Source organism: Pipistrellus kuhlii, unplaced genomic scaffold (genome assembly GCF_014108245.1).
Source record: "Pipistrellus kuhlii isolate mPipKuh1 unplaced genomic scaffold, mPipKuh1.p scaffold_m20_p_2, whole genome shotgun sequence".
Taxonomy (NCBI): domain Eukaryota; kingdom Metazoa; phylum Chordata; class Mammalia; order Chiroptera; family Vespertilionidae; genus Pipistrellus; species Pipistrellus kuhlii.
The window spans coordinates 164,642,805-164,655,907 of record NW_023425515.1 but is presented as its reverse complement, the minus strand read 5'-3'; the positions used below and the strand labels follow the sequence as shown (position 1 = coordinate 164,655,907).

Below are 13,103 nucleotides of genomic sequence, written 5' to 3'. Positions count from 1 at the left end.
TTTACTGACCCTTTCTGGACCTTGGGGTCATAGAAGTGAAGCAGACATCATCCCAGGCCACGAAGCTCCCAGGAGTGAGAGTTCAGACCCTCCTTTGTTCTGACCCTGTTAACCTTTCTCCCCGGGGAACAAAGAAGCAAGAACCAATCACGGTCTCACACTTCTGCTTCTGCCCCCAAACTAACTCTGCCACCAGGGGAGGGGAGCAGGGGGCAGTGGTCTGTGGTGGGCACTGGCAGTGTTTGCTTGGAGTGACATCACCCAGCTGTGCTCTGAATTTATGGGCAAGCCCAGCCCCTGCTTCAAAACAGGTGTGTTCGGACACATGTATGTGCTTGTGCGTATTTGTGACCCATACGTGTAAAATATGTGTGTGTGCATGTGTGTACATGAATACATTTAAAAGCATGTTTTCCTTGCCCGGGCCAGTGTGGCTCAGTTGGTTGGAGCACCGGACGATTGTGGATTGTGGATTGTGGGTTCAGTTCCCAGTCAGGGCACATACCTTGTTGTAGGTTCAGTCCCAGTAAGGAAGCAATCGATCGATCAATGTATCTCTCTCACATCCATGTTTTCTCTCCCTCTCTCTCTCTCTCTCTCTCTCTCTCTCTCTCTCTCTCTCTCACATCCCCCTCCTCATAATTTATCCCTCCCTCTCTCGCTAAAAAAGAAAAGAAAAGAAAGCATGTATTCCTTTATATGCTGGTGCTTATGTGCATAAATATGTATATCAATACTTACATAAGTGCTTATTTAGGTACAAGTGTGCCTTTGTGTGTGTGTCGAGCATGTGGGTATGTGTCCAGTCTGTGCATGAGGCTACATGTTTGTTCCTGTCAATGTGGACATCTCTACAGATGCACATCCAGGCTGTATGGATTAACCATGTGTGTTGTGCCCAGAGGCTGTAGACCGCCCCGCAGGGAATAGTCCTCAGTAGCTCGCACATCCTTTCCAATCATGGTCCTGGGCCCCAGTAATGGTAAAGCTCACAGAGACCCAGGCAGCAGGCCTAGCTGGGCGCTAACGAGCAGCCTCCCGGCCAAAGCACCAAATCACCAAAGGACACTCTGAGACGGGGGGAGCCAGAGCACATCCACAGGTCAGCGTCCACATCCCCTGTGCGCCTGTGGACAGGGGAGCTCAGGCAGACAGCAGGGCAGTTCTCATGTCCAGGCTTTGGGGCCGGACCCTCAGACTGGGGTCCTGGGTTTAGGCTCTGGGCCCCCCCAGCCTTTGCTCTGCACCCACAGGACAAGGTGTACTGGACAGACCTGGAGAACGAGGCCATTTTCAGTGCGAACCGGCTCAGCGGCCTGGAAATCTCCGTCCTGGCCGAGAACCTCAACAACCCGCACGACATCGTCATCTTCCATGAGCTGAAGCAGCCGAGAGGTGAGCCTTCCCAGTCCCGGTCCCCGCCACGGCCTCTCCCTCCACGAGGCGCAGGCACGAGTATCTCAGCACCCCAGGAGTAAGGCAGCACCTCCTCCGGGTGTGAGCTGTCACGTGTCTTATTTCATTTTGCCTCAAGCAAGCTCCTGGTGAAATAAGCCTGGGTATAAAGAAATCCTAGCTAATAAAGAGGTAATATACAAATTGATCATCACTCCAACACAAGATGGCCATCCCCACGTGGACGCAAGATGGCCACCACAAGATGGTGGGCAGGGGAGGGCAGTTGTGGGTGATCAGGCCAGCAGGGGAGGGCAGTTGGGAGGGACCAGATCTACAAGGCAGGGCAGTTGGGGATGACCAGGCTTGCAGTGGAGGGCAGTTAGGGGCAACCAGGCTGGTAAGGGAGGGCAGTTAGGGGTTATCGGGCCAGCAAGGGATGGTAGTTGGGGGTGACCAGGACTGCAGGGGAGGACAGTTAGGGGCGACCAGGCTGGCAGGGGAGGGCAATTAGGGGTGACCAGGCCAGCAGGGGAGGGCAGTTAGGGGCAATCAGGCCAGCAGGGGAGCAGTTAGTTGTCAATCAGGCTGGCAGGCAGAAGTGGTTAGGGGCAATCAGGCAGGCAGGCAGGCAAGCAGTTAGGAGCAGAAGTTTTGGGTTGTGAGAGGGATGTCCAACTGCCTGGTGGGATTGGGCCTAAATGGGCAGTCTGACATCCCTTGAGGGATCCCCGATTGGGGAGGGTGCAGGCTGGGCTGAGGGACATACCCCCACCATGCATGAATTTTGTGCACCAAGTCTCTAGTAAATATATAAGTGCCCTCTTTTTGCCAGTCCTATAAAGTGTGGGTATTACTGTTCTCATTTAACAATTGGGGAAGCGGTGGCCCAGAGAAGTAAAATATTGTTAGCTCAGATTCCAGAGCCCCTTCTGCCACAAGGAGCACATTGCTTCTCGTTTATTATGTGGACCCATTTGACAGTAGCATAAACTAGTGAATCCTGGGGCCGGATTATAATTCAGGTCGTTGGTTGGGAATAGAAGCCAGGAATCCTACCACCTGCTGTCGCCTCCTCTATCTCTAAGGTGTACTAAGTGTCACTGTAACTGAGGGGCTGGCTTTCAGGGTGCAGGTGAGAAGTCATAGGGGATAAGTCATAGGGGATAAGGTAGGTGCCTGATTCTAGATCTAGAAATTGAAAAAAGTAAGAGGAATGGCTGGGGACATAGGGAGAAAAACAGGCCTCAGTTTAAATCTGCCTCCCAAGTCCCTAGAGGTACAGCCTTGACAAATGTATTCCCCGTGTAAGCGTAACGGTCTTCTATCTGTCAACCTGGGCCTAAAGCCCGCCTCGGAGAGCTGTGGTCAGGATACGCGAGGCTGTGGGGTGAGCCCAGCTCCGGTGTGGAAGGGGCCCGCCTCTCTCCCTCCCCCCCACCAGCTGGAGACGCCTGCGAGCTGAGTGCCCAGCCGGACGGCGGCTGTGAGTACCTGTGCCTCCCTGCTCCTCAGCTCTCCAGCCACTCTCCCAAGTACACGTGCGCCTGTCCTGACGCCATGTGGCTGGGCCCCGACAGGAAGAGGTGTTACCGAGGTACGCGGGCTCCCCCCGGCTCCCGGGCACTGTGTGCTCCGGGCTTCCTCCGCCGCTCGCTGCGGGAGGCTTTCGCGGGCTCTGCTTCACCTTCCTTCAGTGCTGGTGCCCCCGGGTCCTTCCAAGGCTCTCCTCCTCCCACTCCCCCAAGACTTCCAGGATGCCCTTTCAGACTTTAAATTAAGAGCCCTTGATTGGCCATGGCTGGGTAGCTCAGTGGCTTAGAGCACATGTGTCAAACACAAGGCCCGCGGGCCAAATCCGTCCCGCCAGGCCTTGCAATGTGGCCCGCACCGCGCTGTCATCACTGCACTCCGCTGCGTTTCCATCACAATGACAGTTTATGACTGTTCAGTAAACCATTCGGCCCGCGATTTAGGCTGGATTTTAGATTTTGGCCCCTTCTCTGATTGAGTTCGACACCCCTAGCTTAGAGCATCATCCTTATATGCCAAGGTTGCGGGTTCCATCTCTGGGTTAGGGCATATTCAAGAAACAACTAATGAATGCATAAATATGTGGGACAACAACTCCATGTTTCTCTCTCAGGCTCTCTCCCTTCCTCTCTCTCTCTCAAGTCAATAAATTTAAAACAAAATAACTTTTATCCCCATGGCATTACCACTGTTTATATGCAGGTGACTATGAGCTTCCCTGTTTCCTGCCCAGAACGTAACACGTTACATAGAAGCCCTTTGTGACATGATCGAGGCTAATAGTTCATACTTCAGCCATTTAAATTTCTACTCATTCCCAGGTCTTAATGCAGGCACAAAGCCTTTTGTCTGAGCAAAAATCCACTGTATCATTTGTGATTTCCAGATGCAATTGTTTAAAGCGGAGTGAGAATTTAACCCTAATGGTGTGACAGGATGCGTGTAAAATCCTCCTAGACTGATAGGGTTTTCCCTCCTCCCAGACTTTCACGGCGGTCTTGCCCACGCCTAATTCTCAGCATTGTTTTACTGACTCATCTTCTCACATCAGCATGCAGTATGAACTCAGGCGTGGTGCCTGGGCTACGGCCAAAGAAAAGAGCACAGTCCCCTAGGAGGATTAGGGAAGGCTACCCAGAAACGGTGCTTGAACTGGATACGTTCATAAGTAGAGTCCACGAGTCAATAATGCAGGCACTAAATCAATAAAATTCTCTGTCCAAGTGACCTCCGTGGTATTCCCCCTCCAGCATCTCAATCTACCTCAACTACGCCGTTAGCCTCTCCCACAGCGAGGACGGAAGCGGACTCTGCAAGGGCTCCAGGCACCGCCACCCACAGCCCCACCCACCGGAACCACAGCACAGAGACACCACGCCCGGCGGCTGCAGTCCCAAGCTCAGTCAGCGTCCCCGGGGCGTCCAGCATCGGCCCGTCTATCCCAAGCCCTGCGACCAGCAACCACTCCCAGCACTGTAAGGAAATGAGTTCTGCCTCCTCTCATTCTGTGGGCACCCGCGGCAGGGCATATGTGGGAAGGGGAGGTTGTACCGGAGCTGAATAGTGGGTATCTCTGAGGTGGAGTGCTCACCTATGATGTAGGAGTCTTCGGTGCCCCTAACTTCAGAGGGTCTTAAAGGAAGCTACTTCCCGTCTCTGAGCCTCAGTCTCCCCACCTACAAAGCAGAATAATAACAACCCTTCTCCTACCTGCTTCACCAGATTGCCATGAGAGGCAAAGGAGATGGTGTCATCGAAGTGCTCACACACACAGCCTCTGCTGCAGTGGGGGTGGGGGATGGGGTTTCTGTGTCACGTGTACTGACATGTAGAGAAAGGAGTGCCCCTTAGATATGGAAACTTCAGAAGTTCTGGTCTCAGTTCTCGACACCCTCGGTCGGTCCCTCAGATAATAATATCCATAACTACTCTGCTTGTGCCTCTTCCCAAACCCCGGGCTGAAAGTCATTAGGTTCCCCCACTCATTAAATCATCGGGAGCAGTAATTATCACTGCCAGAAAAGTCCCGTCTCATTAACCAGCGAACCCTTTTTAATTGAGTTACCTGCCGAGGGGAGTAAATCAAGAGGAAATGCTTCCCCGTGCACGTGAGGCCCAGAAACCCGGCCGCTCGGCAGCACCTTGCTGGCTGGGTCTGTCCTCCCGGCAGAAGCTGGGGTTTCAGAGCGGAGCACCTACCTGCAGGTGTGGGAAGCGGTGGGACATGTGTGATTCCAGTTCCCCTCAGCCAGGGCGCCGCCGCTGGGATGTGTCACGCTCCAGGCTTACGATCGCTGCGCGGGGCTTGCTGGGCCGCAGGGAGAGGACAGCCACGTTGCCATGGTAGCTGTGTCGGCTTGGAGAAAAGACACACTGGGCCACTGTCAGGGGCAGTCACCTCTCTTGGAGCAAAAGCAGACGACAGCTCTTCCCGCCCAGACCCTCCCGCGGCAGGAGGTCCCGGGGAGGAGGGCCTTCCACACTACCAAGTGCCGTACACACGTGGCAATGAAGGGGGCTGTGAGAGTGGGAAGATGATGCAACATACTTTTTAAAAATGACAGTTCGCTTTCCAAGCACTTCTCGGTTTATTTATTTTTTATTTTTTATTTTTTTATATTTTATTGATTTTTTTTTTAACAGAGAGGAAGGGAGAGGGAGAGTTAGAAACGTCGATGAGAGAGAAACATCGACCAGCTGCCTCTTGCACACCCCCCACCGGGGATGTGCCCGCAGCCAATGTACATGCCCTTGACTGGAATCGAACCTGGGACCTTTCAGTCTGCAGACCGACGCTCTATCCATTGAGCCAGACCGGCTTCGGCAGCACTTCTCAGTTTAGAATGTGCTTCTCTACAGGGACCCCCTATCGTGTTTAGGCTTTACAACAACCCTACCCCACTGCCTGCCCTCTCTGAACGAGACAGGGCTGTGCCGGGCGCTCTGCTAAGCATTTTACAGGAATCACCTCATTTAGTCTGGACAGTATCCCTAGGAGGTAGGTTAACATTATCCCCACTTTAAAGACAAAGAAATATACTTATTATATCTAATAACTTGTCCTTGGTCACACAGACAGTGAGTAGCAGAGCTAGACTTGAACCCAAGAAGTTTGCTCCAGGGATACTGTGTTCCATTTCAATTATGTCTTAAAAACGAATGATAATGCAGATGGACGGGAGGACCCCTGGAATCGAGAGACATCATCCTATGGGTGTTTGTGTTTTGCAGACGGGAATGAAGGCGGCAAGCCGGGCTCCACGGTCACTGCTGCTGTCATTGGGATCATCGTGCCCGTGGGTGAGTGTGGCCCCAGGTCACTGGGAGGAGAGCGAGACCTTGCCCGGGGCCTGGGGGAAAGCCCTGGAAGGACGGGGCACTTGGCATGCTGACCTGCCCCGTTGACCTCTTTCTGCCCTGGCAGCCTTCCTGCCTGCCTCCCAGGCCTGACTTAACTTGGTTCCTTAGTTTGGCACAGCGAGGCGCTTTAGGAGCTGGCCCTGGGCAACCGCGCAGATGCATCCCCAGTGCCCTCTCCTTCCCACTCGGCATCCCCAGTGCCCTCTCCTTCCCACTCTGCATCCCCAGTGCCCTCTCCTTCCCACTCTGCATCCCCAGTGCCCTCTCCTTCCCACTCTGCATCCCCAGTGCCCTCTCCTTCCCACTCTGCATCCCCAGTGCCCTCTCCTTCCCACTCTGCATCCCCAGTGCCCTCTCCTTCCCACTCTGCATCCAGCCACGGGGGCTGCACGGTATGCTCCGTGGGACAGGGTGGCATCTCGCATGCCTGCCCCTCTCCCCGGCTCCCGGCAGTGTCTGGCACATGGTAGGAAGTAAAATATATATTGAATGAATGAGGAGAGCTAGCTGCTTGCCATTGCTTTGATCGTGCCACCTCGCTTTCTTTCTGTTTGGTTTTCAACAAACGTTTGGCAAGCAGCTACTATGTCCCAGGCTCTGGGACGAGGGGAGGGGAGGTGGTTAAACGTAGATGACACGTGGCTCCTGCCCTCGTTTATCCTCTTGTTGGAGAGACACACTTAGCACAGATGATTTGATGGTGACACGCTAAGTCCTATAATTAAGCCATATGTGCTTCAGGAGAAGTGCCAAGGAAGCATTTAATGCAGAACTGGGAGAGAAGGGAGCAGGCAGGGAAGGTTTCCGTGTGGAAATTGTATCTGAGCTGAGCCAGCCACGTGAAGAAGGAGCAAGAGCAACCCAAGCAGTGAAGACACCATGAGCTGAACCAGGAATGGGAAATGGCATGGCGTGTATGGGGGGGAGAGGAGTAGAGGGGGGGAGGTGTGGAGGGGTGAGATTTGAACTAGGAGTTCAGCATGGCCAGAATATATAACATTTTGTTAAATCTCACAAAGATTCCCAGGAGTTGACTCATTCCCTCCCACGCCGGTGATCACAGAGTATTCTGTACATCCTGTCTCTCATACCGGTGTCACCTCTTAGTGGGATCTTTGGATTGGGACTGTCAGTTCATAGGTTTATCTCTTACTTGCCCATGAGTAGTACCTCAACTTAACCTTAGGAACCCCCAATGTGGTGGTGAATTAGTGAGTGAATGCTTTAAAAAGTTCTTTACTGAGCAAGGGTCTGTGCCAAGTGCCAAGGATCCGAGGAAGAAAGGGACTTTAAGAGCTTTCATTCCTTAGTCAGATTTAGTCATAAAAGAGTGGCTACACTCGAGGTATTAGTACATGTTATGTGCTGTAACGGGCATGGTGCCCGTGGAGGAGCGTGGATGGCACTTCTGGAGAAGATGGCATTCGAATTGGCCTTGAACAGGTTCCGCAGTAAAGATGGTGGCGAGGCTGTTCCAGCCTTATGTTGTGTGGAGGGGATGGGAAATACTCTGAGCATCGTTTAGTGAACGAGAAACTCACCCCTTTCCTGTCTTCTCGACCATAACCCACTCTGATGTAATCAGTATTTTAAACTCCCACTGATGGGAGGGATGAAAGATGGATATTCTTTCCCTGATGTTTTTCCATCCCATGAGCCTATTGGCCGTTTACATTTCATCCTCCATGAATGGCCTATTCACAGTCTTCTTTTGTATTTTCCTGTTGGTTCTGTGTCTTCTTCTTATTTATAGAAGTGTCTTTACATGATGAATGTTAAACATGTTCCAAATATTTTCTCGCATAATGCCACTTGAAATTTGTTTATGGTGTCTTTTACCATACATAAATTTAAAAGTTTTTAAGTATCAGATGTTAATCTTTTGTGTATGGTTTCTGGGTCTTCCTTAGGGAGGTTTGCCTCACTCTAAATTATTAAAATAGCTCCCTGCATATTTTCCTGCTACTTTAAGCACAATTTAGTATTGACATATTAACACATTTGGAAGTTACTTTAGAGTCTGGTATGAGGTAAAGATCTAACTTTCCCCCTGCATGCCTGTCTAGTTTTCCCGTTACTGAGCAGTTGGTCTTTTCCTTCTGGCTTGAATTGTCACCTTTATTATGAACTATGTGCCCGTGTAGACTATGATCTGCTTGTAGGCTTCTCTCCCCCACCAGTGGCTTGTCTACTAGAAGCACAACCTTGTGCTCTGTCTCAATATCTAGCAGGGCACTGTTATTCTCGCCACATTTTCCTAGCCGGTTATTTATTTATTTATTTATTTATTTATTTAAATTTCTCTTGTTGAAAGTATCACATATGTTTCCTAGCTATTTTTATTTATTTATTTTAATATTTTTTTTATTAAATTATTATCTCTGTACATATTTTAACATTGCCCCCCCCCATACATACCCTCCCTCCCCAGAGTTTTGTGTCCATTGGTTGTACTTATATGCATGTATACAAGTCCTTCGGTTGATCTCTTTATCTCCCCCAGATCTCCCTACCCTCCCCGCTGTAATTTGACAGTCTGCTTGTTGCTTTACTGTCTTTATATCTGTCTTTTGGATCATAAGTTTATAATGTTCTTTAATATCCATAAATGAGTGAGGTCATGTGGTATTTCTCTTTCATTGACTGGCTTATTTCACTCAGCATGATGTTCTCTAATTCTATCCAGGTTGCTGCAAATGATGAGAATTTCTTCTTTTTTATGGCGGCATAATATTAATTGTGTAGATGTACCAACGTTTTTTGATCCAATCCTCTGCTGACGGGCACCTAGGCTGTTTCCAAATTCTAGCTGTTGTAGATTGTGCTGCTATGAACATAGGGGTGCATATATCCTTTCTGATTGGTGTTTCTAGTTTCTTGGGATATATTCCTAGGAGTGGGATTACTGGGTCAAATGGGAGTTCCATTTTCAGTTTTTTGAGGAAACTCCATACTGTCCTCCACAGTGGTTGCACCAGTCTGCATTCCCACCAGCAGTGCACGAGGGTTCCTTTTTCTCTGCAACCTCGCCAACACTTGTCGTTTGTTGATTTGTTGATGTTGGCTATTCTGACAGGTGTGAGATGGTACTGCATTGTTGTTTTGATTTGCATCTCCTATTTTTATTTAATTACTCTTCGCGATGAACTTTAGAATCATCTTGTTAATCTGTACAAGTTATGCTGGAACCCCGTTTGTGCCCAGGTCTGTTTGAGAACTTCCTCCTGTGTGCTTAGCACGCTGACTTATTCCAACTCGGAGCCTGGGTCTTCCCGCGCTGTCCCCTAGAGGTGCGCCTCTTCTTGCAGAGCCCCTCTCTTGTGGGAGGGAGAATGGTTTTCTTGGAGAAATCCAGGGAAGCCGCATGATTAGGGCAAAGGTGTGGTGAAGAAGTTCACTCATTCACGCAGCACACATCACAAGGCTCTGGCCATAGAGAGAGGAAAAGACACAGGCCCTGCCCGCAAAGAGCTCATTCTCGCTGGGGTACACACATGTAAAGCACGATACTGCGGTCCGGGAACACGTGGGAGGGAGCAACTGAGTCCACCTTGAGAAGCTGAGCAAATCTTCACACTGGAGCCGGATTTGAAGGATGAGTAGTTCATGAAAGAGGAGGTGGGAAAGGGCTTCCAAGCAGCAGGAAAGGAACACGGAGAGACAGCCTAAGGAACGAGGCAGTAAGGTCAGAGAGGGGGCAAGGGAAGCACTGGCGTCTGCGCAGCGGCTGGAGCCTGCTGGAGGTCAGTGCGCTGTCTCTTTCCTCAGCGGTGATAGCCCTCCTGTGCACGAGCGGCTACCTGATCTGGAGAAACTGGAAGCGGAAGAACACCAAAAGCATGAATTTTGACAACCCAGTGTACAGGAAGACAACAGAGGAGGAGGATGAAGATGAGCTCCACATCGGGAGGACTGCTCAGATTGGCCATGTCTATCCTGCAGTAAGTATTCCTTGCTGGAAGAAGTCCTTCCTTCCTCCCTCCCTCCCTCCCTCCCTCCCTCCCTTCCTTCCTTCCTCCCTTCCTTCCTTCCTCCCTTCCTTCTCTCCCTCCCTCCCCTCCTCCCTTTTTTTCCTCCTTCCTCCCTCCCTTCCTTCCTCCCTTCCTTCCTCCCTTCCTTCTCTCCCTCCCTCCCCTCCTCCCTTTTTTTCTCCTTCCTCCCTCCCTTCCTTCCTCCCTTCCTTCCTCCCTTCCCTCTCTCCCTCCCTTCCTTCCTCCCTTCCTTTCCTCCTTTCTCCCTCCCTTCCTTCCTCCCTTCCTTCCTCCCTTCCCTCTCTCCCTCCCTCCCTTCCTCCCTCCCTTCCTTTACTCCCTCTCTCCCTTCACTCCTTCCTTCTCTCCCTTCACTCCTTCCTTCTCTCTTTCCTTCCCTCCCTCCCTCCCTCCCTCCCTCCCTCCCTCCCTCCCTCCCTCCCTCTCTCCTTTCCCTCTTTTCCTTCAAACATTTATCAAGAACCTACATGTGCCAGGCACTGTTCTAGGCCCTGGGGACACAAATATCGGGGCAGGTAGCTGGGGCAGCAGGTAGTGGGCTTCTCCTGCAAGTAAAGACACCAACTGTCTGTCTTTCTGCTGAATGATAACGCACTTGCTCCCAAGGAGCTGGCGGAAGGTAGAGACCTCCCTTCCTGCCGTACAGCTGTGTGCCAAGTGCCATGGCAGACGCTCAGGAGTCCCCTCTTCTAGGAACTCTCCCTGGTTTTCTCTGTTCTCCCACAGCCTCTCCACCGTGGCATGTCACACTCTGGTCAACTTGTCTTTTTACTCTTTGGTCTTTCCCCTAGACCACATGTGTCAAACACAAGGCCCGCGGGCCAAATCCGTCCCACCAGGCCTTGCAATGTGGCCCGCACCACGCTGTCATCACTGCACTCTGCTGCGTTTCCATCACAATGACAGTTTATGACTGTTCAGTAAACCATTCGGCCCGCGATTTAGGCTGGATTTTAGATTTTGGCCCCTTCTCTGATTGAGTTCGACACCCCTACCCTAGACCGTGAGCTCCTTGAGGGTAGGCCGATCTGATTAACCCGTTTCCCCGATGCCCGTACAGCATAGGTGGCTCCCAGTGCACGTTTGTTGAACAAATCACCAAGGGAGCTGTTAATCTTGATTGGAGGTTTTGTCGGGAGCACCTCACAGAGGAGGTGGCAGATACACTGTGTCCTTGAAAGAGTAACCATTTTCCAGGTAGAGAAGGAGGAAAATGGCGCCTCAGAAAGAAGCACGTGCAAAAGCTGAGAGGCACACAGGGCATGGCCTGTTGGGGGAGCAAGGACTGCCAGGTGGCGCCGCAGGTGTCATGGATGTACAGCAGTGAGGGGGCTGAGTGCAAGCTCATAGGTCATCCAGTCCATCCCCCTGTCAGGCAATCAGCGGCTTTGATCGCCCACTGTGGGCAGAGCCCTGTCTTGGGGAGACCAGAGAACTGGAGGACCCAGCCCCTGCCCTCAAGGAGCTTTTTGTCTTGCCGGGAGAACCAAGGTCACAGCTGCACCAACTCCCGAAGAACCCTCTTTCCGAGCTGCCTGTCGTCAAGTGCAAGGTAGGGCAGTGCCATCCGAGGGGCTGGCGAGTGAGGGTGCGAGCCCAGGCAGGTACAGCCGAGCCTAGCAGGCGTTCTGGCCACGGAAGGCTGCGACCTGTGAGTGGGTATTGGCGCAAAGAGAAACGACGGGGTAGGTGCAGACTGAGGAGATGGCATGCGGAAGGAATGACAGGATGAGCGGGGCAGACAGGATTGCTGCTGAAGCAGATTGTTCGCGAAGGGGAGACATGGGGAATGAGGCTGAGCCAGTGAGGAGGGCTGGCAGGTGGCCCTGAGGAGCCTTAGCTGGGGCCAATCTGAGCAGAGAGTCGTTTAAGCAATGGTTAAAGGTCAGAGAGGGCTCAGTGGAAGAAAGGATGAGCTTGGAGCAAGGAGATGATTCCCAGTTTCACTATTCCACAACCCCGTGATCTGAGTCACGTCTCTGCTCACTTTTATTTATAAAATGGCACCAGTAATCCTCCTTCTACCTGCCTCCTAGGGTTATAAAGTTCAAGTGAGACAGCACATGCGCCAGTGCTTTGTGAGTTATTAAGCATTGTTTCCAGAGCAGAAATAACCGTTCAGGAGGATCTGTTCCTGAGGAATCTAGACCCGAGGAATGACCTCCTGCCAGTTTCAGAGAAATGGAGTAGGAGTGTGAGGAAATCAACATTTAGTGATAACCTACTATGTCTCAGGCACCACTCAGTGTTTTACATACATTTTCTTGTTTGGTCTTTATAGTAACCTTATAAGGTTAATATTATTATCCCCATTTTGCAGATGAGGAAACTGAGACTCAAAAAATAAATTACACCTAGGATCGCAACTAGGAAGTGGTAGGACCAGGATTTGAACTCCAGCCTGTACATACACAAACACCCATGCTCTTTCCCCTCTAACATGGGGTAAATAGCCTTGGTGTTCTGGAAGCCAGTATTCTCAACCACCTGTTCTCTCCCCTGTCCCTTTCTCAGGAGTTCCCTTAGCACTTCTTGGGGCCTGTCCCCAGCCTGGAGATCTGCCTGGAGAGAGTGGGAGGGTAACTGGCTTAGAAAAAGGTGCTCTCAAATATCGATGCTAGTGGAGCAAGGTCAAGGCATTCATGCAAAACTACAAACAACCAAAAGATGATTTGAAAGGCGGTAGAGTTAACCTTTTATTGCATGTAGAATGTCCAGAGATGGAACATGCTAGTCTGGTTGTGTCTCATGCTGGTTAGGTTGATCTGGAAGACTCTGGACCCTGTGTGTGTGTTAAGTAATATATTAAGCACTCTACATGCA

At 51.2% G+C, this 13,103-nt stretch overlaps 1 protein-coding gene across 12 annotated transcripts in view; it reads left to right on the top strand.

Annotated features, from left to right (window-relative positions):
• LRP8 (LDL receptor related protein 8) overlaps positions 1-13,103 on the top strand; it is an 83,003-nt gene that overhangs the window by 64,343 nt on the left and 5,557 nt on the right. For 9 of the 12 annotated variants that reach the window (XM_045584620.1, XM_045584621.1, XM_036445217.2 and 6 more), the window contains 6 exons: positions 1,254-1,395; positions 2,840-2,992; positions 4,179-4,403; positions 6,160-6,228; positions 10,057-10,229; positions 11,656-11,832. In XM_045584620.1, the coding sequence (XP_045440576.1) occupies positions 1,254-1,395; positions 2,840-2,992; positions 4,179-4,403; positions 6,160-6,228; positions 10,057-10,229; positions 11,656-11,832 (939 nt within the window). The remainder of the gene's footprint in view (positions 1-1,253; positions 1,396-2,839; positions 2,993-4,178; positions 4,404-6,159; positions 6,229-10,056; positions 10,230-11,655; positions 11,833-13,103) is intronic. The other 3 variants (XM_045584622.1, XM_036445225.2, XM_045584624.1) reach the window with 1 other exon arrangement.